Below are 25,503 nucleotides of genomic sequence, written 5' to 3' on the forward strand. Positions count from 1 at the left end.
CTGAGTGAATGGCACTTTGTTTTCTGTGAGATCCTAGAGATTCACACACGTTATTTCTGGGTGTATTTAAGATGCTCTTTCACGTTTAACCTGAACACCTCAATGTTCATACTTACACCCGTTTCTCCTGCAGCTGAAAATCATCTGCTTCCAGGGTACAAACCCAGCTGGTTCCATAAGTCCTAACACAGAGACAGGAGGACAGGGAAGGAAAAAAAGAGTGAAAGGACCAATCTCCACAACTTCCATATAAATATCATTTGTGGGAAACTTCTGATGGAGAAAGGTTACGTGGTTTAGGCCAAGCACATCTGGTAAGAATAAGAAACAAGGCTTATAAAAAAAAATCTGGTTTCCTGATCTGCTTGACTCCATCAGACACTGGGCTGAAAGCAAATGTTTTTATACGGCGTTTCACATCCCTTAATCAGCATATGCACTATAATTAATTCTCTTTTTCAAAAATCTAATGAGCAAACATCCATCACAAGTTGCAATCTTTTAGGGGTAATCCCAGCTATGTTGCTTTCCATCTGCAAATGACACTGCTGAAGTATTTCGCTCTCAAAAGACATGGGCCTTTTTTTTTTCATTCAGTTGAGATGGGATATTAATCCAAAATAAATCAACTTCAAGGAACTGCTGTTGATTGGGCAATCAGTTACACGATATTTGTTTATTTTCTTTAGCTAAGAAAAAAACCTTAATTCATTTCTATTTCAGATCTTGGCTAAGTATTTTCTGAATTGCTGTGCAGGCAAAATTCTTTCTTTCTTCTCTCTCCCCCCGCCCCCAACTTTCCAGTCAGCATTCCGAGTTATAAGGAGAGAAACACATCTCAGAAATCTAATTAAAGATTTTAAAGCCCAGAGTGAACTGTTATTTCTTTTGCCACAGATCTCACAAGCACAAATAAATGTACATATTTGCTAAATAAAGTTAATAACAATTCAACAGTTCCTCCAACAGAGGCAATGCCAATGTGCCAAGAACTTGTAAACCTCGATGTGGTATCAGTGGCATCTGAGAACGTCCTCTACAAGAGTATTTTCTAAATATTAAATCCATTTCAGGTGCATTTTTTGTGTTAAACCAGATTGGTTTTGACTATAAAAACTATCCAGAATTCGTGTTTGTGCTGGAGTTTGGGAATGGAGAAGAGGGTAGGGAAAAGGAGGAGGGGAGGAAATGTTTCACATTTTTTAGACTATTTCTAATCTCCTCACTCATACTGCCTGAGAATGAAGTATCTATTGTTTACTGGAAATGCTTTTGTGACTGTCTGTATGTCAGCAAAAGGGTCTAACATAGCTTCTGACATAGTTTACATTCCTTTCTAGCTGTGATGTGTCTTCCCCATTGTTTTTCCTGCCCTATCCTGTCCGTTCTTTCAATTTTTTTTTTACCCTTGCAAATTTCTATTACAATTACTTCCTTCCCATCCTAATTCTGTCAATATCCATCAGGAGTGTACGATTGACTGATGACATGAACACAGCTTTATTAACAGGTCAGGGTGCAAGTTAGCCCTGTCCTACTGCACAGCTAAAAAAGCTGTATGCCTGAGGAACCACTGTTAACTGCAGTTCTGCCACATACCTCCAATTTCCTCCTCTCCACAAATTCCTGCTCCTCTTTCCCAGCTGGTTCCCCCCCATTCTCCAACCTTTCTGCTCCAATATATAACTTTTCCCCATTTATAGGGAAAGAAGGAGTGTGTCACTCATTTTCCCCTAACCAGTGAAACTATTCTCATGTATCACTAACATGACCTCTCCTGTGGCTGCCACATTAGAACAAAGGGGAGTGACATTATTAAGTCCAAGTGATGAGAAGGGCCAGAGCTCCCTCCCCCTTTTAGAGAAAAAAACAGAAGGGAGACAAAGAGTAAAAAAAAAAAAAAACCGGGGGTAAAAGGTTTCTGGAGTCTTGTGGAGCCAGTTCCTGCTCCCCATCCTGAGTTTTGTGAGGTGCCCAGTTTCCCACGTTACAGTGTACCCTAAGTCAAGGATCACCCCAGTTTCTCCCCAGCCATCTGTACCCTCACTGCTTCTGAACTTTGGTAAAAAACAAGCTTCAGCAGCTCATTTTGAGTCCCAGAATGTCTCCGAAATACCAACAGGTGAAGGTAAAAGCCACATTAGTTTTCATTTGCTTTCAAGCATCAGCGGGTTTTCTGTGAAGATACCTACGTGTAGCTTGGTGGAATTTGGGAGTTTTTTAAATTGTGCAACCCTGGATCTCCTACTTCTTTCTCTAAAGCCTGCATTTTCCTTTCCCCAAAGCACTGTATGCTCCCTTGTTCCTCCTCCTTTCAACCCACCGTGAGTAGAGTGTTTGTTTGAACAGTAACTCCAAGCTGTGTCCTGAGAGAGTGTGAGGACTTCAGCCTTCCCCCGGCTGTACTTCAGCGGGCAAGAACCCGCTCACGACGGCAGGGGCAGAGCCAGTCGGGGCTTTTCCAGCCTTTAACTGAGGAATTCCCTCATCACCTCTTTACAGCGAAACCGAGAGAAGGCGGCTGCAACTCATCTCTCTGCAATCCCTTACGGCAGCCTGGAAAAATCCCAGACCGCAGAAAAACCTCCCAAACCAGCAGCCCTATCACCATTCCCGCAACACATCCCCGCCTGAAAGTTTGATCTTCACAGCACAGACCACCGCACTTAGAGCATCTTCTATCTCCAGGTTGAAACTCGCATACAAAACGTGTAAACGTGTAAAAAAAATAGAATTATGTTATATATACCGTGATGCAAAGCATCTGTGAAGGGCGGCACATGAGGACAGCGAGTATTTATATGTTTAAAATGCGTGCGTGCGTTTGTTCACGAAGGAGTACGTGTGCCACAGGAACCCGGTGTCTCGGCGGATGAGACACAAACACAGACTCACACAAACACAAACGCACACTCCCGGCCCCGGGAGCTCAGCCCCGGCCGCTCCCGCACTTCCCCGGCGGGACGACGGGCACCGGCGGGGGTTCCCCGCTGGCGAGGACTGGGCTGGACTCGGCTGGGCTGGGCTGGGCTGGGCCGGGCAGCCGGGCCGGACCCTCCAGCGCGGCGGGCAGGGCAGGGGAGGGGAACAGCGGCGAGGGGCCGGGCAGGGGAGGGCAGGGCCGGTGCCCGGGGTGCCGCGGGCGGGGCGGGGCGGGCAGGGGGCCGTGCCTGGCACCTGTGCGGCGGGCGGGGCGCGGCCCGGGCGCTGGGGAAGCGGCGGAGGCGCAACAGGTCCGCGGAGCCGAGCGCAGCCCGGCCGTGCCCATGGCCGGCCGCGGGCCCGACCAGGGCTACATCCGCACCGTGCTGGGCCAGCAGATCCTGGGCGAGCTGGACAGCTCCAGCCTGGCGCTGCCCTCCGACGACCGGCTCAAGCTCTCGGGAGACCGCGCCGGGGAGGAGAAGGCGCTGCGGATCCACCGGCAGGTCCAGCAGACGCTGGCCAGGAAGAGCCGGGGCTCGCTGAACAATGGTGAGTGCCCGTCCTGGCCCCGCGATGCTCTCCGGCGGCGGCGGCAGCAAGGGAAGGGACCCGGGACACAGCTCCGGGATGGGACCCCAGCTGGCCCCGTGTCCGCGGCTTCCCGGCCCTGGGGCGTGCGGACCGCTCGGGCAGAAAATCGTGGCTCTGTCGTCTCCTTTTTTACTCTTTTCCCGCTCCAGCGAGTCAGAAGTTTCTCCCTCCGAACCTCCCCCGTAACTCGGTGCGTGGCGGGGCCGCTCCCGGCTCTCCGCTGCCCGAGAGGGGAACCGAGCCGAAATTCCCCTAATCCAGCAGCCGCTTCATGTGCTTATTTTAATGCCCTTAGCTTACCCACTGGTCCTGTTTGCTAAGTAAAATGGGAAGAATCGTAGTGAATGTTTCACCTTGTTTAACCGTGCAACTAAAAAAAAAAATATATATAGATAGATACATACATACATATATACATACATACGTTTCTAAAAGTAAGTTTGGAAAAGTAACTCTAGGAAAGGCATGAATGGGAAGCACAGGACGATAATGTTATCAGACATTATTTACCCAGTTCTTTGACATGCGTGATACAAATTGACGTCAATCATTCCTCGCTTCCAAGATCTTATAGCCAGAAGGCCAGACCCGTCAGGAAATCTGCAGTCACACCTTGTGCCCCAAGCAGAGCCCAGGCACCCACAGGGTGAGGGTTAAAGGCAAGATGCTCGAGGGTTTTAGTCTTAACTATTCATGAAAACTTTCTATACCATGAAACTTTAATTTTGTTTTTAAATATGAGTGACTTACAGGCTACATGCCCTGTTGCTCAGTTGTCCTTAAAGAAGCTGTCACCTTTCATTTATTAAAAGCTGTGAGACAAAAGTCTTTATAACCATACTTCACTCCTCTGTCTTGTCAGGCAGACAAATATTTTCTTGTTCTTTGTCTGGCCTCTATTTAAAAAAAAACAGCTCATGGCAAAAAATGCATACAATGCAGACATGGACGTATTCTGCTTGTAGAAGTCAGGTGTACAAATCACATAAACCGGTGTGCAATGTGCAGGTAAACATGCCGGTCCTTAGCTTGGCTGCTGTCATGTAAATACGGTTTCTAAACACTTTTAGAGTAACTTAATTTCTTTTTCTCTCAGCAGAGAGCCTGCAAAAAGCTTTTTAAGCAACAGTTTATAAATTGTAGTGTCGTGAACCTGAGCTCATGTCTCTAAACCATGCATAAAACGCTATGGAAACAGAGTTCCCGTGCTCTCAAGTTGTCTTGGCTTCTCTGGAACACATTAACAGACAGACCTGATGTATTTGGGGATATTTATCTTGGTTTGCTTTGTTTTTCTAAAGGTCAAGTATTTGATGCCCTTGCATTTCAGAGACACCAAAGCTTCAGGATCAGGAGTGGCAAATGACATGTCTGTAACATGTCTTGTTCATGCAAAAAATGAACTTTTCTTCTTTCAAACATATTCTTATGCCCAAGTTGCTGTGCAATTTTTAGTCTCACTGCTAAACTCAGAAAAAAATAATTGGAACTGGAATGCATTCCATGAATTTATACATATATATAATACATGTATATCTGTCTATATCTTAAATATGTTTATAATGGGAATCATAGCCAATCTTGCATTTAACATGTCAACTTTCCTGAAAAATATACGTATACTTGCATGTGTGTCCCAATGTGCTTTCCCTATAGACTTGCTCAAAAATGGGCTATGCTTTGAGAAACATTTGAATTCTTATGTGTAGGGAACTTTTAAAAAATATACCCTCTTTTACATGCAAATGCATCACTTTCAGTGAATTATAGCCCTTTTCTGGCTCTGTTGAAGGGTCCCATATTGTTTGCAGTTGCAGGGGAGGCTTACAAAGATTTAGAGGGAGCAGGAGCAGTCCCCTGTGATATAACTGTCCTGTCTGTAGGAGTATTTCAGGCTCTGCTCAGCAAGGTACTTAGTGCATAGCTAACCACAGTATTCACATGCACACCTAAAATTAGCCAAGCACATAACCACTGGGTATGAAAAATCAGTGGTAGGAAAGGTCTTGCCCAGTGTCATCTGTGCACTCCCATTTTCTGCCGACTGTACAGGAAACTTTGAAGCCACAAGAAGTAGTTTGTCAGCCAGCATAATTTCTCCTTAGAATTTCAAATTAAAGGTATCTGCTTAGCCTTCAGCACTACTTTTAAATGGAAGAACTTATTTTTGCCTCCTACCCCCATACTGTTTGCTGTTTCATGCCCTTTTTCCCCTTTCGAAAGGAGTTTCTTTTTCATAATAGAAATTCAGTAATCTTCAGATTTGAGGATTCCAGCTGCTGCCAAAGGATCGAAGTTACATGTCCTCAACTCTTTTCAAGATGTTGTCAAGCACTGTTAATAGCTTTTCAAGCAGTTCAACAACAGCTGCAACTTGTCCAGTTTATCCACTGCTGAGCCTTTATAAATTAAAGTTAAAAGTTTTGAACAACTAAAGCAGACATATCAAATTTCTGGATGCTATTTACGGATGGAAATGCAATGGTAGGTAGTCCCACCTTATCAAAGAAAAAGTGGCATTCAGAATCATATACTTTAATGACTGGTGTTTTGTTGCACATGCTGGTTTATTTTATATTCATTTTTGGAATCTTTGAAACTTCATTCTGTTTATAAGTCCACTTTCCTCTGATCTTGTTCCTTTTGGATTTTGGTTGGGTTTTTAAGGCATCCTTATCAGATCCTCACTAAAAAAGGAGGGCAGAATTGAGTAATGTATCACACAAAACAAAGTGGTTTGATTTCCAAATAAACAGCATCAGATACAAGACAGTTGAAATCAGAGCCTTATTAATTCCTCACATTTATTAATTTCTAAAATTCTTAGTATTTTCTTGTTACATTTACTTTTAGGGGCTCAGGGCACTCTTCTGTTCTTAGCCTTCTATTTTGCAGAATGCTGATGTGTTAACTGCTTCATAGTAATTTTCTCTTCATATCTTCCTGGGATAAGGAAGTAGAAAAAATATCCGTGTTGACTTTCAATTTTTGTTGGCTTTGTTACATTCTTTACCTCTGCTTCCTGAGCCAGAAGAAATCTTTTCCTTAAATTTGAACCCTTGTGTAAATGTCCTGACCAGCACAAAATGTTAGAAAAACTCCTCTGGTACCAGGCATGTGCTGGCAAAGTGATGAAGGAGCACAATCAAAAGGAAGGCTCTTTGATCTCGAGATGAAGTGATTCAATGATGGTTTTGATATGCCGTTATTAAATGCCATCATCTCAGTCCATCCTGAGTGCTGAAGTATAAAAAAGGATGAAAGGATGCCAGTCCAGGAGCGCTGAGGAGTCCCCGTGGGGGATGTGGCCACCCAGGTGCCCTGAGCAGGAGGGGACAATGAGCACTCAGCAGGAGGGCACTCGGGGTGTGTGACAGTCCCTCAGTCCTTAGCAGACTGATGTGAACATTGATGACTTTGAGGTTCAAAGCCAGAATTTGGCTTTCATGGCCAAATTCATTTCATTCAAATACAAAGGCGCTGAAAGAGACTCACAACAGGCAGTTACCACTGTACAGGATTCAAGGGGAATTTGATACACCCAGCTCCGTAGTGGAGGATGATTGTCTTTTTCATCTATCGTATATCTTAGAGATGCCTCTTGTCATTGCTGTTTTTGAAAGCAAAGCAAACATTAGGTTGGTCTGTCTGCAGCCATAGGCAGTGATTGCTGGGGAGAAATTTCCAAGGCCTTGGGAGGTGCTGGGCTTGTCCCATCCAGGGGAACAAAGGGGCCTTGAGAAGAGCCTCGGTGAAGACAGATGGGATTTCTGCTCAGTCATCTGTACAGCCTGCTGATACTGTAAGTGCTTTTTCCGGTCTCAGAATTTCCTTGTAACTGTTGCAATATCAGGTGACTTTTGCACATCTTTTATTTTAGGTGTGGAGAAGAGCGGAGGGGTTCAGTTTACCTCCTCCCCTGACCACATCCAAGGCTTTCCTGAGCTGCTTTAGTTCATATTGACAGGGGAGAGGGGAGACTGTGGTAAACAGTTCCACTCAGTTGCGCACACATGGGTGTCTGGTGCTGTCTGAGATGCCTGAGTTTTCCAGAATACCCTTATGGGTTGACAGACATGATGCAGGGCTTGCAGCAAACCCATTTTTTTCCTGATTGGCTGCTGGAAATCAAGTGTAGTGTCCTATGGCCTCTCAAATGGTGTCTGTCCACTGTGGATGAGTAACTGAATCATGTGCCTATTTCCTGAGAGAGTTTTTGTGAGACGTAAAACACTGGGAGTCACAGTCAAATCAGGGAATCACAGTCAGAAAATATTAGTCCTAACAGTAAATGAGACCGTAATATAGATTTTAAAAATAATAATTAATGGCTTTTTAAAAATGAACAGCAGAACAGTGCACTGGGTATGTAAGGTTTTTGTAGTACAATGAAAAAAGGCTGAAGGAAGCCTTGCTGGCAGAGGCAAGCTCTGATCTGGTCACCTATTCTGCATCTCATAACTAATGGAAAGGCACAGCATTTCAGTTACCACTTTTTCCTTTAACACACTGACTTTTGGCACAAGTAACCAGCACACAGTAAAAAGACATGCCTTTTCTGTCTGCCTAATAAATCTACAGGTAAAAGGCCAGCAGAATAATTTACTGATGTGATAAGAGTGAGCAAGAGATAACTGCAAAGTGAAATTCCGGAGGTTGACATATACTGTGTTTGTCTCTGAAAGAGAAAAATTTTTACAGATGGATAGTTTCACAGGGAGACTGAAGGTGATAAAAGAGGACTGCTTGAAAGATAACTGCATGGTACAATTTTTGATTGACTGTATTTTGTTTTTGCAAGCAAGGAACTCTTAGATATGTAGTTTATCATCAACCAGTTAATGGATGGCCTTGTCATTTTTAACCTATCCTGTTTTTTGTATTTTTATTTTTAGTAAACACAAGTTTATAGTTACCTAAAACATACAAAATTACTTGCTCAAAAGATCCTTATGCCCTAAGTAGATAAATAACTGAGAGTACTTTCTCACTAAGTACAGTAAACAGAAAAAAAAATACTAACTGTATAGAAACAGAAATTTATATGTATTTATATTTCAAGATTTATTATATGAAAGTCCTTTACTATGCAGCAATGAAGAAAGTGAATCTTTGAAAAGCCAGCACATAGCTGAGATGGGCTCTTACTGGGCACCTGAAACAGTGCATTGGTATGGGAATTACATGACAGAAATGAGACATCCATATAAATTTGTAGATTTGGGGTTTTGGTGCACATTGGTGGGAAATCTTTGCAGTATAAGAGAAGAGTTTACTCTTGCCTCTTTCCCATGTACTCAGGTAACCCTTGGGCTATGGTAACCTTGTAATGTCAGGAAGGAATTATTACAATCCAAATCATGAGTTTGACCAAGCTGCACCATTTCACTCTCATGACACAAAGTTACTGGGAATGTGTCTTAACAAATCCCCTCATACATGTTTAAATCTGCCAAAATGAGAGAATTGGAAAGTATGATTATACAAGTATTGCAAAGTATGATTGAATCAGTCCTCAAATTATCGGTCTGCCATTATATTATATTGTATTTTACTATATTGTGGGATACACAAATTTGGTCTTCAGCAGTTTGGGCAAATTAATGATTGGTTCTTGAGATTTCTTTGCTGTAATATCTCAGGTAATATCTGCTAGTTTGAAAACTGATGGCCAGTTAACTTCTTTATTGACCACTGTCACCTGTTCAGCCTAAACTTGTGCAGCACACACAGGCCACGTTTATGATTATTTTATGCTTTCAACTTCTATTTCACCTCTTTGAAGCTGTGTTAATTATAGTCCAAGATGCAGATTCCCGTAATAACACAGGAATCTCATAAATAATTATTTCATTAGTATCTGTTGCTTTTAAAATTTTTGTTAATAGAAGCACTCATTCTTTGAAAATGCATTCTATTAGTGAAAAAAAGGAACAGCCTGAAGGGTGTGTTGGCTTGTTTGGGGTTTTAATGGAAGAAATAATCACAATGCACTTCTCTATTTTCAGAGCTGGGTCATGGAAAAAAAGAATCAGAGCAGATGCACTGTGGATCTTTGACATTATTTGTAGGATTAGTGAACCTTTCAGGTGCAGGTTTGAAGTGTCACTGGACAACCCAGCTTTACAGCACCATAAGCCATAGAGTTTGTTCACAGACTCTTTGTGCTGTTGGGTGGAGCACTGAGGAGATTAGTGAAGCATTATTTGCTCCATTACATTGTCATTAAATTAGCACCTAAGGGAGGGGAAACAGCAGCAGTTGAGGTAGACAGCTGTGAAATAAAGAGTCTATACTCAGTGTGTGCTGTTTATTTACAGCTGTACGTGGTGAAATCTGCGTCTTTGGGGTGCATATCAGAGATAGGCATCAACCCCTGTTTCTCAGCTCCAATCTACAGCTGTAATATCTTCATCGCTTGTGTACTTTGCATGGTATTTATAGTCAGCCAGTGTAAACCATGCATTTATGTATTTGAATGTACATTCAAAGTGGTTGCAGGGAAAAATAAGTGTTCTTAGTTCAGTGATACCATTTCTTAGCACTTAAATCAGCTGTCATTATCTGGAACATTTAAACTGTCAGCTTGCTTTGCTAAAACATTTTTCATAGCTGCACAAGTGACTAGACTCCTAAAAGCTCAAAATAACTCTTAAGTAAAGTATATAGGGAACTGAAAAAAATGGCTTGTGTCCTCAGGAAAATGCAAATACCGTTCCATCATTTCCCTGTTCAATTTTCAGTTTATATTTATTAATGGCAGTGCTGGCTGCTACCTTCCCCTGGTACTGTGTATTGTCCTCTGTAACAATGCCATGTTTCCTTAAGCTCTTACTAATATTAGTCTTTGGTTCCAGGCAGCCTGCACCGTGCATCCAGTGTACCAGAGCGTGTCTATAACATGGGGATCACTGAGAATGATTTTGCACCGAGGTCTCCCTACAGCTTCTCATATTACCAGGCAAGCCAGGTGAGGAAAAGACGGTGAATAGAAATAAATAGAGTATCACATGCACAGTTTATTCATTTTGTTACCACAAATAATAACATTTAGACAGTGTTAAAGATTTGTTTCCTTGTTTGTTTTCTTTTGAAAGTCTGATTTTTAGAAAATGAGGGGTTTACAATGAAATCTCTTAATGTTTTGCCCCTCCTTCCAGTGCCAGTAGCCAAATTCAAGTCAGTCATGCAGGTGGGCTGTTTGCAGTCTTGTTGGGTTTGTGAGAGTTGGCATCAGGGTAGAAAATGAAAAATCATATTTACACTCCACTAAGGCAAAGGCTGTGACAAGTCAGATCTTCATCCATCCCACCAGAGAGCAGCTCAACCAGCACATCTCTCTACCTCAGGGTGGCCGGAGGCCATGCTGCCCAGGCAAACAGAATTAAGCATTCAAAACCAAAGGAAAACAGATTGCTTTCGTTTCACAAATACTTTAGTTTTCACAAGGTAGAGTGGTTCCTTATCATTTCAAATACTCCTGCTGTAACCTGTTTTATCATTACAAGAATTCCAGCAGTATAGGCCTTGCAACACAATGGTGTTTCTAAACCATCTAATCATAAATCCTCTTGTTATTTTGACCAGCTTTTCTTGGGGTCATGGCCTGAATGCTAAGATAAATAATTGGTTTTCTGCAGGGTTTGTGACACAGCTCATAACTGGTATGAACCTCTTTGAGGGAGCAACTGGGAAATCAACACAGCTCGAAAGCAACGCTCCTGCACGATCAGCTTAGTAAACTGAAATCAATTCAGCTTGAGAACAGAAACATTTATTTAGTAAATAATTCTGTATGGAGGTGACAATTCTTTCCTAATTTTAGATTATTCAAGAGTGGCTTTTTGTCATTAAAAGAAATAGCCCAGCTTTTGAAGAGTCAGTGAAGCAGCTCTGGTTTTGTATGGGGAGAGTTAGAAGCATTTACTTAAATATATTTCTTTCTCTGTCCTTCCATCCTTTATCTCACCTGTCCTGCAGTGCATAATATTTGATATGAATCCATTCCTTCCAGAAGAGAGCAACAAAAGGAAAACTAGAGATGACATAGGAATCCCAAGAAAATAATACCATTTGCCAGGCAGGGGGTGGGGGGAAAAGAGAGACCAAGTGTCCTGTGTGAGAGCTGGGAAAAGCCACAAGGTCTAGTACTTCACAAAAACATTAATTATCCCCAAACAAAAAATAAATATATCCTTGCATAACTTCTGTAGAATAAACAGATATATCCAATGATCTTTGCCTGACCCTGCTCGTTTCAGTGACCTTTACTCCTTTTGTGAGTCAAGTATCACCCTCAGGATGTCCTCAGCAGTGAAATGAAGGGAATTCAGTCTGGCATCTGTCTGCTAAGCACTGTTCCTTCAATTAATAGCTTGTGTGAACTTCTCTGTTTACCCTAAAAAATGTCTTTAATATTACAAAACTTTAACACAACATGGAAATGGAAAATATGGGGCTTTGGTTTATGGTTGTATGCCCCTATGCTTACTTAGTTTTTAAAAATTGATCCATGACTCCTCTATTTCAAGGCCAGATAGTGTCCCAAGCTGATTTAGTTCTGGAAGGTTTTGAATGGAGTATGGAGTCCAATACAGAGAACAAGAAAATGGTATAAAAATTGAGAGTCCTCAAACGACACCAAAAAGTAAGAATCTTAAAGATACATCCTACAAAGAAAGGCTGGCAGTGGATGTGTTGAGTTTAGAAAAGAGAAAATTATAAAGCAAGATGATGATCCAGTACAGTCTATCCCCATTAGGTACAGGAAGAAAAAAATAATTCAAAATTGCAACTGTGATATTGGGGAAGTCATTGAGATGGTGAAACGATCATTTTGATTTTCTTGCAATGTTTTACCATCTCCTTAATTTTTAAGAGTCTGGACAAACAGGGAAGGGCCTATCTCTTTTTACTAGACCCTACTACAATGTGAACAGGAGTGCTAAATAACCTTATATTACTAAGGTTATTATCAATATCCAGACACTTTAGTATAATATTTTTTATATCTGATTGATTCATTTTCTCCTGTGTATTAGACAGCCTTGAATTTAGCTTTAGTAGCAGATGCTGGTGTTAATCCCCAAGGAATTTCAAACTCAAAGATCTCCATTAATAATCACTCTGTTCATTACCTGCCATAATTGACTTATGCAACTATTTTGAGTTTATGACAGAAGACTGGATGCTTAGACTTTGTCTCCTGATGTTTAGACTGTACTTCTTCCTGCCTTCATGAAGGAAGTACAAAGAAGTGTGGCAGAATCCCATTTAATGCACAACTTTGGCGGTGTTCACTTTTATTTTTTATTCTGAGAGCAGACTAGAATTTTTATCTTTACATTTTGGTTTGGTTTCTTTGCTGCTCATCCTAAGTGCTGTGACCTTACTGTGGCTCCTGTTCTTCTGTGCCCCCTGGAGCAGGTTGCCTCGCCATCCTCTTACACGAATGGCTGGGGGACAAGATTTGCTTACAGGACGATGGAGGAGAGAGCTCAGAGGCAACCTCTGAAGAGACTGGAGGTTTCCCCTCAACGAAATCCAGAAAGATTGGCGTACGTGTCAAGTGATTTTCACTACGATGGAGGGATTTCAGCTGGGTTCTCCATGAGGCATGCAGATGGTGTGAGATCCAGCGGGACTGTGCCACCAAGATACGCTCGGTCCGAGATCGTTGGTTACAGCCTGCGCGACTCCGTGCACAGGGGACGCTCCTTTAAGAGACAATCCCGCATGGGGGCTGCCAACGATGCTGTCCTTGATGGTGGCTACCCCAGCCCCACTGTCCCTCTGTACCACCAGCCTGGCAACAGCCGCAGTATGACCAACCTTCTGGAGAAGGAAAACTACCTGGCCTCGGAGAGCGCGATGGGACAAGTGAGATCGCCGACTGCGTCCCGTTGGTCTCAGAACAGGCAATCTGTGAGGTCCAGCTTCTACCAAACAGCCTTCAGAAACACACAGAGCAGGAGGGAAGTTTCCCAGCCAGCTTCAATAGCCAGTGTCACTGCAGAAACAGATGGGAAGAGGATGCCAGTGACAGCTGCTGTGGCCGCAGCAGGGAGAAATGGTTTCCTGCAGAGTGAACAAGTGACCCTCAATGGATCTCAGCTCGGGTAAGCGCAGTGCAGGACCTGCTTTGGCTCTGGGCTGTCACAGCTGACAGGAACGTGTTTGTTTACAAAGGGAAAGTAAACTGATAGCTTGTGATTCAGCAGCCAGCACCTTGTATGAAATATCAGTGCAGAGGATGCAGAAAGTAAACTGACTTTTAAAAATCCACTTCCAGTGCAACAAAGGAAAGGGAGAAAAAAATGTTTGTGTGTATGTACAGTGCAAGATCTACACCTCCTGCTGAAGTTTGGGACCCCTTTTGCCAAGAGTTAATCAGTTTTATAAGGAGACATAAAGTAGTCTCTGAGTAATTTACAACCTAAGTCACAATACACAAAATTGTGTTGGCAGATTTTGTGCTCACAAGAGCCCATACGATATCAACACTGGTTCTCATGAGAATAGGTCAGAAATCTAGCAGTGGAGCAGCATTTGGCAGATTAGCAATTTCCAGTTAAAAACCCTTCATAGTTTCAAGGACATGTCTTCGTTTTTATAAATTTCAGGTAAAACACAGACAGAAATCTCTCTTAGCTCTGTAACACCATCCATTCCTAGAACAAATACAAACTGCTCTGAATCCCAGGACCACAGAGCTTCTCACTACCAAGAGATCCTACATGCCCTGAGGGAGTTATCTTAACTTGAACTCTGTTGACTCCATGCCAGAAAGTCCCAAATCTGACCCCAGACTTCAGAAAAATTGTTCAAAATACTGGAAAGGGTGGCTTGGGTTTTTTTCACAAAATTACTTCTCCCACCAAAAATTCCTTTCCAGAGAAGATTTCAGACTGTTTAAAATCAGTTTCATTTTCAAAAGAGAAATTTTATTATTTCTTAATTTCCCCTCAGGAGTGAATATCTGTTCATTTTAGAATAATTCTGAATGTTCCCAGTGCTGTTAAGTTTCAGTGGACAGAAAAAGCCACTTGGTAGACAGGAGATGGTTACTTGCATGTTTATTCTGGTTTTTGGTTTTGTTTCGTAATTCAAATAGGATCCTAAGAGTTCTCTTTAAGTTAATCATAGTGTAATTTACAAGTGTTATTAAGAAATAGCTCTTTTCCTGTAACTGTGTAGCTGTTAAGTTCATTTTTCTGAAGACCCATCTTTGTTCTTTTTCTGAGTTTGTTTCTGTGTGAGAAAAGGCATCATCTGATACCACTGCTATGTGCAGATCAGGTATTTTTTTGTTGTCAGCTACATGTTGTGTGTTATGATTATATTTACAAGCATGTATGGTACTATGGTCTCTTCTGGTCTGGATTGAAATTTTCACCTCTGGGTGATGCAGGACTTAAGAGATCTGATATTAATTATGTTGACTTTTAAGTATTTAGACTTTGCAGGAAGTAAGTCCAAAAAACCCAGCTGAGAGCTCACAACAGCTAAAGATTTGAGTGTAGTAATACCAAATAGGTACCAATAGGTACCTGGGAGGACTTTGTTTTTCAGTAAGACAATTTACAAGCATGTATCCCATTGACTTAATAACCTGCTTAACTTTTAGCACATTCTTGTATGCATTTCTGAGCCACAACCAACAATTTTTATCTTTAATTACGTGTAGGAGCAATTTTGGCTTTTCTTTTGAAGATGCAGACACTGGAGTCTGGTTGTCTGTACAAGCATCAACCAAAGTATTTGAATACCTGCAGATGTAAAAATCAATCTTGAATCATTGTGCAAGTGGCTTGATTGAGACCATGTTAACTCAGATGGAAGATTTGTGACCTATTGAAAATCTTTGTGACAGCATAATTCCTTAAGTGCCAGTTTTTAGGTTCAGCATTTGCTGGAAGGTTTCTCAGTTCAAGAAGTTTGTAGACACTCTCAGTTTTCTTGTAATTTCTCATTCTCTTATTTTAAGGTTGCATTAATCTGACATATTGCTACCTTACCTGTTGCTCCCTTAGTGATATTAAGGGGGGGGGGGGGGTGGGGGGGAGATAAGCTTGTTTTTGGAGTAATTTGATTTTTCCAGAAATTTATACCTTTTTTTTAATGCAGGTCACAATTTAGGTCTTTCCAAGTGAATTAAGAGAATGTAAAATAGTAATGTAAGGTTAAAGAGAAGTAGTGGACCAGCTGTGGACAGCATTTGAAATGTATATAAAAGCATTTTCAAACTTCCTGTAAAAGAACTAGCTCATGCTATGAAAGCAAAGTAGAAAAAAACAGCACAGGATGCTCTCTCTGTATGTCTGTATCTCTGTACCTGTATCTTCTGGTGAAGAGAATCAGTTAATAGCATCCTTATGATGAAGAGCTCAGGAAAGAATAGATTCAAGCTGAAGCTGTCTGAGAAATGGCTGCTTGCATAATCTGACCTCTGAATGTGCTGAGAGCCATCACAAAATCATTGTGTATATGTCTCAAAATTGGTATATTTTGGCAATTAAGGTGAAGTCAGAACCTGTCAGATCATTGTTCTGTTTAACAACCTTTGCCTGGCTGACCATTTGGTGTCACTTCCTGTGCCAATCAGCCACAGAGCTAATTGAGTTTGCCTGTAAATACTTTGAGGGTGGGAACGGAATCATTGCATCAAATTCTGTTGTGACAAGAGTTTGGGTGCTGCATCTTTGTGAATACCATTGAGGGTCAGAGATTGTATTGCATCCTTTATTGCTGCCAGATAAAACATTAGGGAATGTTATTTTTATCCAACGGAGAGCAGTCCAAGTATGGCAGCGCACAACAGGAGAGAAATCCTCTGCCTGCTGCATGAAGGGATAACTGAATGGTGAGCTGCTGTCAGTCTCAGTGCAGATCTACACCCCCAGCACCTAGAAATGCAGCTTCTGGCTGTCCATGTGTCCATCTCAGCCTGGCAGTGACTCCTGATGGAATTCTACTACTCTGGGATACCCTTGGCATCCTGAGGTTGAGTTCCCACATAAATTCTCTTGTGTGCCCTGAGGGGTGAGTTCGTGCAGCAGCCTTGACCTTGGGAAGCGCATGGTTTTAGTCCTCCTCAGCTGTTGGTCAGTGAAGTGACACAATTTAGTACATCAGAGATGTCTGCTGCTCGCAGAAGGTGACTGAATTTGGTCAAAACACTCGAAAATTATTGCTAACAGGTTGACATGATCACATGTGCACATTTATAACATGGTCTCAAAACCTTTGCTAATTTAAGAAATCTAAGTAAACCCCAAGGTTGAAAAGCCTGTTTTTCAGTTCCACTGTGGAGTAAAAAGAAGAAATATGATCTGGCTAATTTTCCATATTTTACTTTCCTGAGCATTGTTAATTCCTATTTAATATTTCTGCTTAGTTTAAAGAAAAAAAAATTAAAGTTTCAACTTAAGCTAATTTATTTCCCAGGTACCCATTTTAAAATAAGAGGCAATTGAGTTAAAATTTCTAACTGTAGATTCATTTAATGAGATGGTTATCAAGCAAATCATTCTGATTCTGGTAGCTCTGCAGTAGGGAGTTATTGCCAATTACTTCTTGTTTCATGGTGGTTCACAGACTGCCCTCTCATCCCTGTCTGGCCAGTGGCAGATCTACTACTACAAAACTATCTGGATTAAAAAAAAAACAGAATGCTCACATTCTTGCCAACTTTTTTCTCTCTTTTTTTTTTTTTTTGTTAATCTGGGTGCAGCACATTTGAAACCAAAAGTAAATAAAAAGTCTGGAGAGCATAACCACCTGTCCCAGAGCTAATGTACCTGATTGTGCCATTAATTGTTTTATGTTCCATTTACTGGGGAAAAAAATGTGGTTTTTCCATTTTTCTTTCAATTTTTTTATATGGTTGTCTAACACAATCATAATTTAAGCAAACATTCTGGAAGTTGGAAGGGAAGTGGTGGCACATATTTTTAATATTAGCATAGGCTCTCTACCTACTCCGTTTAATGAGTGGTATTTTTATTTTTTCCCACCTGAAAAAGGGCTTTGCCCATCTATTTCAAATGAGAGCAACTTCTGTCATTTGAAAAAAAGGGGGTACTGAGTCCTGCATAGATATAATCTGGGAACTAAGACACTGATGAAAGACATAAAGACAAATATAAAAAAACAATCATCACTACTACTGAGGAAAACATCAAGGTATCTTCATGGTCAGTAATAGTCACTCTGCCATGGTTATGGCCTTCTTTTGATCTTCATCCACTTCTTCATCCTTCCTTTCACACCCAGTCCTTCACCCACTGGATGGAAACACTGATAGAAACATCCACTGATATTCCCACTTTGTTATTGGAACTTAAATCATTATTTTCTTTCTCCAGAACTGCACTTCTGTTTATGACTTTCTCTTCCCCCAGAACATCAGTATCTCTTAAAGCTATTATGATATTTTCTGCTACTGGAAAGGAAAAAAATTTCTAAGAAAAGCTAGAGTTACTTGGAAAATACAAAAAATCTGGTTTTACAAGAATGATACTTCTTCTGCAGTTTTTTTTCACTAGATTTCTCTGTGTATGCTTTTAAGGAGCCCAGAAGTGGAGATGACACTGGAGCGTGCAGTGAACATCCTGAAGAGTGAAAACACACAGAACACGCCCAGGATCCTTGCTGCAGTGACTTTCATACAGCATGAGTGCTTCCAAAAAGCAGATGCCAGAAGAAAAGTAAGTAATTATTTTTGGGCCAGTTACAATCAGGTAGAGAAAGTAAGATTCTATACTTCATGGCACTGTATGCCAACATGAAAAGAAAGAAGGCAGTCCAAGTAACCTTACAGGATACTGATGTTAGATATTTTCCCTAAAATGCATTCATTTGTGTGTTTTGCTGCAGGTTGTTTTGAACCCACTCAGTGTATACCCACTCAGTTTGCTCTTTTTCAGGCCGAACAAACTTAATTCTTTCAGCCTTTATAAATCATGGAGTCTGAACTTTTTGTCAATATAGTTGCTCCTGTCTCTCATTTTTGACTGGCATGCAGAAATATCCCAAAAAAGAAAACTCTGAGTATGGTGCAAACTTATCCAATATTCAGGGTTTTTTAGGACTGCACAAATGTGTTGAAACAGCACACGCATTAGCCACGGTGTTAAGGGTTTGCTGGGACTGTGCACATGCATTACTACATTGTTTAGATTAACCAAATTTTTAAGTCTCTTGCAAAAAATTTGTCAAGTCTCTTACAAGTTTTTTGAAAGGGTACATGAAAAATATTCTCTTCTTCCTTTTCTTTAAATGTCACTACTAAACACAAATATGTCTGTCCTCCTGCACAGTTCTGTACATTAAAGTGTAAGTCTATTTTAACAACTAAAAAGCATTTATTACACCTGCTTTGGTGTGTAGTATGCTCAGTAATCCCAGCCTTACCTCCATAATCATGTGCCTGCAGTCCTGTTCAGTGACAGCCAAACATGTCTCAGTCCTTTTGACTTGCTTTAGGGTATGGCAGAATCAGTTTTGGAAGAAAATACCAGGACTAGTGGCAGCCTTAACTTCAAACTGGGGACAGAGCTTCAGAATTGAGTGTTTGAAGGTCGGTTATTACACAGACCACTCTCAGGCAGCTTCCCAGAAAAACAAGTGGCTGAGTAAAAGTGTTCAGATTGGAGCAGTCAGCCTGAAGCCACCTTCTATTTTCCTCTCTATCCCACATATCCTATGATGGGCTTTTCTGTTTGGTGCCCATCACACTTGTTCACGTTGGCATTGTCTTGCTTCCCACTTTTAGCCTTTCAGCCTGTATTCTTTGTCTTCAATGCTTTGTTCCCTGATGTTTGAGAATTTGTGGGTCTAGTGGGTCTTCTTTTTTTGTGAACTTGTGGTCTCTCAGTATTTAGGTGAATTTTGTCTACAAATGAAAATTTAGAAGGACCGGTCAATAGCTGTTGTAAATTCTCAGCAAATTAGGTTGAAATAGGACTTCTTTTACATTGCTTTAAAATTACTGACAGAAAGTCTGCATAAATATTTTAAAAAACCAAACAACTACAGTACTGCTGTCAAAAGGGCTGATCTGCTGCAATAAAACAGGTTGATGTGCTTTCAGCATGCTCTATGCACCACTGCCCTCAACATACATATTCCTGTATTTTATTCTGCTGACATTTTCAGGGTGATTGCAGGGGGAATCAGATCAGCAGAGAAGGGGCAAGAAGCTGTTCCTTTTGTACAGGTGAATCAGAGGAGAGGCTGCCAGGCTGTGGAGTTTACTCCATGAAGGACAAAAGGCTTTCTTACATTCCATTTCTTGGTGTTGCCAACACCTGCCAGTTGTACTGAACTCTTTTTATCATTAAACTCTGGACTGTTTAAGACAGGTGCATCAGATTTCTGAGTCTTTCATGTGCTGTTGACTCTGCACAAGGGTGAGTTTGTCCACAAAATCATATGGCATTTTAAGATGCTGGAGGAGATCGTTGGCAATTGTACATTAATGGAAGGTACTTTCCATAGTAAATTCACTCCTGAGTCAGCTAAGGCTTGCTTATGTCATATCACAGTTCATGTGGGATTCCTCATTCACCACAACAAACTGTTTGTTTCCATACAGCTGCTGTAAAATAACGTCCTTTAAATCCTTCATTCATTTGGGGCCAAAATGTCATTTTCTGCAGATTTAAACACTGAAAAGTAGTCTTTACTAAATGTGGGTAGTTCAGTAGACAGCTGGCTTACAATGTTTCATGGTCTACATTTTGATGCTTACTTCTACTATTTTTTCTCTACAGGGCACAGTTAAGAAGTATTAAGTGTAATGTATTGGTTTTTAATACACTTTCAATACATGCATTGGGAATACTGTCTTTTCATCAGGCTAGCTGCTGAGGAAAAAAAAAAAACCTGTTCATAAATGTTCCAGAATTAAATCTCAAATATTCATTTCACCAACATGGAAGCTAAAAAGCAGAGTGATTAAATGTCTTGTCAGAGAGAACAAATCTGCAGCAAAGCTGGAAGAGATTTCATTTCATTCTCTGATATTAATTATGAAAACATGTTGCCTCCCCTAGTTGTGGATTTTAAGTATTAGTCATACAAAAGCCCAGAAGTCAATAGTCATGTCCAAATGATTAATGATCTGTGCTTCAAGTCTCTCAAATGGGAGCAAATGAAAGAAGTTCCTATAACTATTTAAACCTTTTGCTGGGGCAGGGGGAGAGTGGAGTTTATCATTTACATCATCTGACTATTCTCTGGTGTGTTTTGTTTTCCTCACAGGTTTTCTCACTTGGTGGTATCCCCAAACTTTTACAGCTCCTCGAGGTTCAGAATGAGGACATTCAGCGGGCAGCATGTGGTGCTCTGAGAAATTTGGTGTTTGAGGACAATGACAACAAACTGGAAGTGTCAGAGCAGAAAGGGATCCCACTCCTGCTCCGCCTGCTCCGGCACACCAGGGATATAGAGACTAAGAAGCAAATCACAGGTAGTGTTTTCTCTGCAGCCAAGCATGAAGTGCTTTAAGCAGTGCAAAAGCTTTCAGGGAGAGGTACATGGTTGTTTACTTAAGCCTGTGTTTAGGGACTAAATACAAAAACACTGTCACCTACTCTAAGCAACTGCCATAGGGTAAAATTCCAAGGTCCTTACTCAAGACCAGTCTTTCAGTCAATAACAAAAGATTAGGAACTGCAGCTTCCCCTCTTAAAGCTTCTTCAGAAATTATATCAGTCTGCTTGCAGGAAGCCTAAAGTCCTCAATATTCCAGAAAAGAAAGTCAGGCTCCCTCGGAGTGCCTGGGACCATAATTAATGCCTGCTACTTACACAGCAGCTCAGCCTTCATTTTTTGACTCTGTGCTGACAGCACCTACTGGAAGTTCCTTGTTGCAAGACAGTCACCCAGAACTGTCATGTGTCATGGATAGAAAGTGGTTGTTCTATTCCCCACAAACTCCACTGCCCCAGATTCCTACTCTGAGGTGTCCTACTCTGAGCTGTTTACACCCGGGTCTGTCTCTGCAGATCTGTGACAAGTGGAAAGCTCTGCCACAGCAGCAGCATGCTTCCTTTGGGGAGAATTCCTCCAGGACAGCCATTTGACTGTAAAGATCACACAGCACCATCAGTGGAGTGACTGACATTCTGGATTCTGTTTTTGCAGGGCCAATGTTCTCACCCTTTTATCTCCAATGACCTTGAGGAAGAGCTGTTAATTAGCAGGGCCCATTGCAAATTTGAAGGAAAAGCCCTTTGGATCAGAAACCCCGTATTACACCTCTTCTTGTACTTCAGTGTAGCAGGAGAAATGGTGGGAGAAAATGTCCAGCATTCCCCACAAGCAAACCTGTGGTTGCTGTCCTGTTGGCTTTGCAGCAGCCAGTTAAGAAATGCCCACTTCATCCCTGCAGTCCTGTGTGTCCATAGTGTGTCTCTTGGAATTCCACTGCTTGTGACCCACATCCATTCTGATTAGCATGCAAAGGAAGAGCAGGCTTATATTTTATAGATGGAAAACATGAATAAATGAATGGGGATTTATTTCAAGCAATCTTTAAAGGTACCAGGAACAAAATCTTTTAAGAGAGCAGTGTGTGAAGAGATACCGAAGTTGTCAAGCAGCCCTGTCTTGAAGCAAAGACATGTCGAGACCTTCTGTAATTCTGCATTCTTTGAAGTATTTGAAATACTCTGCTCTCTAAGCTGGAGAACAAAGCTTTGTATTGTTGGCTCTTTTTTAACTCAGTTCTATAGCTCTGCAACATTAAAATGTTTTAAAGTTTTTCACAGTCATCGGTTGCAGAATTGGGTCACGTAGTAATTTGTTGTGTAGTGTGTTAACACTCAGTGCTATTACAGAGCAATGAGGAAAGCAGTGAAAATGGTGGTAGAGTGGCCAGGAAGCCAGTGCTCTTTTCTTGCTAGAAGTTTCATCATTTCTGACAAAAATGTTGACTGTGCGTGATAACTCACATGTATATTGTGACTATTACTGTCTTCCCCTTCACCAGTGTGTGAAGGGCATCTTCTTTCAGCAATTACTGCTGTGACTGAACAGGAATATTTACTCACAAAGCAAAGAAGACACCAACAAAATATTTATGCCAAGCAGGATGGTGTAGCTTGTGTAAAGCAAAATATTATGATGTGCTTTCATGCCTATCAGTTAGAAAGGATGGCTTTAAAAATACACTGAGAGAGAAATATTTCTCTCTTTGCTCAAGACCAAATGTGCAGCCAGGAGGAAGTGCACTGGGTACCTTAGTGAAAATGCCACTAGGGCATACTTTTTGCTGTCACTTGAACAACTTTTCCAGGTCCCTAGAAAGCTGCAAGGAGCCTATGAGAGCAAAGGGCAGTCTGGATGAATGAATTTCACCTCTTGCATTGACTTTGACTTCCTACAGGACTAGTGGAATATCATGGCTATGAATGCAGTCTCACTGCAGTGTTGTAACACTTCCAGGAAGTGGTTAATGTGAAAGATTTAGCCTTCCACCAGTCAGCACCAGAAGTCCATTTGTCTTTCCATTTTTCCACATCATACATATTATTTGTCTTCTTTGACTTCTTCCCTGAATTAGGGACTTCCAAATGTGTGGTATGATATTCAGCTAAATGTCTTTCCCCGTAACAGATTAGTAAAATCATCTTGGTAACTGATAATACCTCATTGAACTTTAGTGAAAGACTCCTGGCCAAGGATTGAAAGCATGCAGTACTCATTAATAAAGATGTCTAAGCTCAGCTGAGGGAAGTTTTTTGTTTCTACTGCTGTGTGGGAAGCATGGTAGCAAAGCACTCCACCTGACAAAAGTATACAAAGATAAGGAAATTTCAGGAGAGAAGGAAGTTAGAACTCTGAGACAGAAGTTTTCTGATACTGTATTTCATTACCTGTCAGAAGTATGGTACTTGTGCACATGAGATAAGTCAGTCTCAGGCTTAGAAGTTTATCTTTAAGGTCACTGGTTTACTAGGACCATCATGTTAATACGGACAAGCACCTGCCTAACATTAATCCATATTTTATCAAATGTTCCCAAAGAATTTTTTGATGGCCTGTATTTTCTTCAAGACCTAGGCTGAGGAATACAGACTGAGCCCAGTCATGCAGTGGGCCTTCTATTGTGCTGTGAAAAAACGAAAGCAGCCAAAGTGTGTGGAGATAAATGCTGATTACAGCACGTGCTGTGACTGCCTCACAGTCTGTGAACACACAAAAAGCACTAAACCACTGCTCTACCAAAGCAGCTTTGTGCTGGTGACAGGGGTTTGAAAGCTGCTGTGACCCAGTCTGCCTAATGCCCCTGTGCAGAAAAGAGCTGCCCAGTTTCTATGGAATTTCTGTGCTCGTATGATCTCTTCACAGAGGGAATGAGACTGAATTTGCTAGCTCCACAAAATCACTGATAACAGGTAGAGCAAAGGAAACAGAGGCTTTGTCCTTTTTTTGACACACAAGCTACTTAGAAATCTCTTAGGAAAGGAGTGAGGTTACTCCTTAGTAGGAGAGGGCGTCATTTGGAGACAGCGCAGGAGCTAAGGCAGGACTGGAATTTTATAGTATTTGGAGAGCATACTGAGGAACAGAAAGTAAAATGGCTGTGGCATGAAAACAACAAAATAATGTTAGCTTTTGAAGAGAAGCCAGATGAGCCTCCAGGGAGTAGCTAACCTCCTGATCTTGTTATTGTGCAGCATTAATATAAGAAATTAAAGGAAGTTTTTCCTGCGGGGAAGATTACAGCACAAGCAGAACTGTCATGAAAAGAAATGTAAATTTAAAAGCAGACCCAACCTATTTTTCCAAATAACCATCTAAGGGAAAACTATGCATTACAGCATAGGTGCAAGGAAAGAATCTACTCCTAAAGACATTTTCTAATGTGAGCAAATTCATCCACACCCAGAATACCACTGAGAGAATCCTTCTGAGCCCAGAGAGACAGTGCCTGTGGGTAAAGGTATGGGTTTTGTTGGAAGATTTACAGTGAGAGCAATATCTCAAATTCTCTTTTGACAATTCTAAGTGTCTGCCTGTAATTCCAAATGCATTTGTTCTTTTTAAAAGTATATTCTGTCCTTGTGCAAGTCCTTGCATTTGTGCCCTTCTGTCTTAAACCTGCTTCCCTTACCAATGCCCTTTGGACTGCTAGTCTGATTTCCTGTAAGCCTTACTTACCCTTCAGAAAAGTACATTCTTCCTTTTATCTCCTGATTCAGATGCTGAAGAGCTGATCCCAGAAGAAGGAATGGGCTGCTTCTGGCTGGCTTTTGTTTTGATTTTACTGTTGTTCACAATACCTGAAATTAGATTCAAAGTGTAAGGAGATACAAAAGAAACATTTTGTTGTTGTTGTTGTGAGCTGATGAAAGGAACATTCACTAATACTCTGCCAGTGTGTGGAGGAGGTGGTCTGTGAAACTTAGAGCAGCAAGCTGGAGAAACAATGAATGCCTTTGTAGTGAAAAGCAGAAATACGTGTCATTTTCCAGGTGAAGAGCTCTTTAAAAAGAATTGTTGTGTGTTGGAATAGAATATAATGGAACCTGCTAAGTTCTACAAGATTATATTTGAAATTTGTTTTGGAGATTGCGAATAGAGAAGGTTTGTAGCATTACTTAATGATTTGTTTAGTGACTAATGTCTGGACAGAAGCAGCCAGCCAGTGTTAACAGCTTTCCCTCTTATGAGAAATGTTGCTATCAAGTGTTAGAGAAACTTGGTAATGGGCATCTCCTGTCTTCCAGCAGATTTCCTGTAAACTCACTCCCTGCACCTCCCATCTATCCCTTTTGTGAGTTTATTTTCCCCTAGCTTGTGCTGCGCTGGTAACAGAGAAGGTGATCACTGCAGATGGGCAATGCAGAGCCATGGAAAACGGCACTTCTTGGTTGGGCATTAGGCTGACTGTGTAGAGATTTTACTTTATTCACGTGGATAACTGTGCCCCCTTTTCTGCCCTCTTTCCACGTCCCTGGATCAGGGCTGGTGAAC

At 41.3% G+C, this 25,503-nt stretch overlaps 1 protein-coding gene and 1 long non-coding RNA gene across 2 annotated transcripts in view; one reads left to right on the top strand and one right to left on the bottom strand.

The window, feature by feature from the left end:
• The first annotated feature begins 3,194 nt into the window (after positions 1-3,194).
• The window catches only part of PKP2 (plakophilin 2), a 38,982-nt gene continuing 16,673 nt past the window's right edge, over positions 3,195-25,503 (top strand). Inside the window, exons 1-5 of the mRNA XM_032107289.1 lie at positions 3,195-3,474; positions 10,374-10,486; positions 12,943-13,634; positions 18,086-18,224; positions 20,782-20,989. Of these exons, the coding sequence (XP_031963180.1) occupies positions 3,267-3,474; positions 10,374-10,486; positions 12,943-13,634; positions 18,086-18,224; positions 20,782-20,989 (1,360 nt within the window). The 5' untranslated portion in view covers positions 3,195-3,266. The remainder of the gene's footprint in view (positions 3,475-10,373; positions 10,487-12,942; positions 13,635-18,085; positions 18,225-20,781; positions 20,990-25,503) is intronic.
• Positions 10,516-24,873, bottom strand: LOC116443248. The gene is made up of 2 exons (XR_004239792.1): positions 24,688-24,873; positions 10,516-13,525 (listed from the first exon to the last, which is right to left on the bottom strand). It is a non-coding gene; the product is annotated as an uncharacterized LOC116443248 (long non-coding RNA).

Source organism: Corvus moneduloides, chromosome 4, assembly GCF_009650955.1.
Source record: "Corvus moneduloides isolate bCorMon1 chromosome 4, bCorMon1.pri, whole genome shotgun sequence".
NCBI classification, from domain to species: domain Eukaryota; kingdom Metazoa; phylum Chordata; class Aves; order Passeriformes; family Corvidae; genus Corvus; species Corvus moneduloides.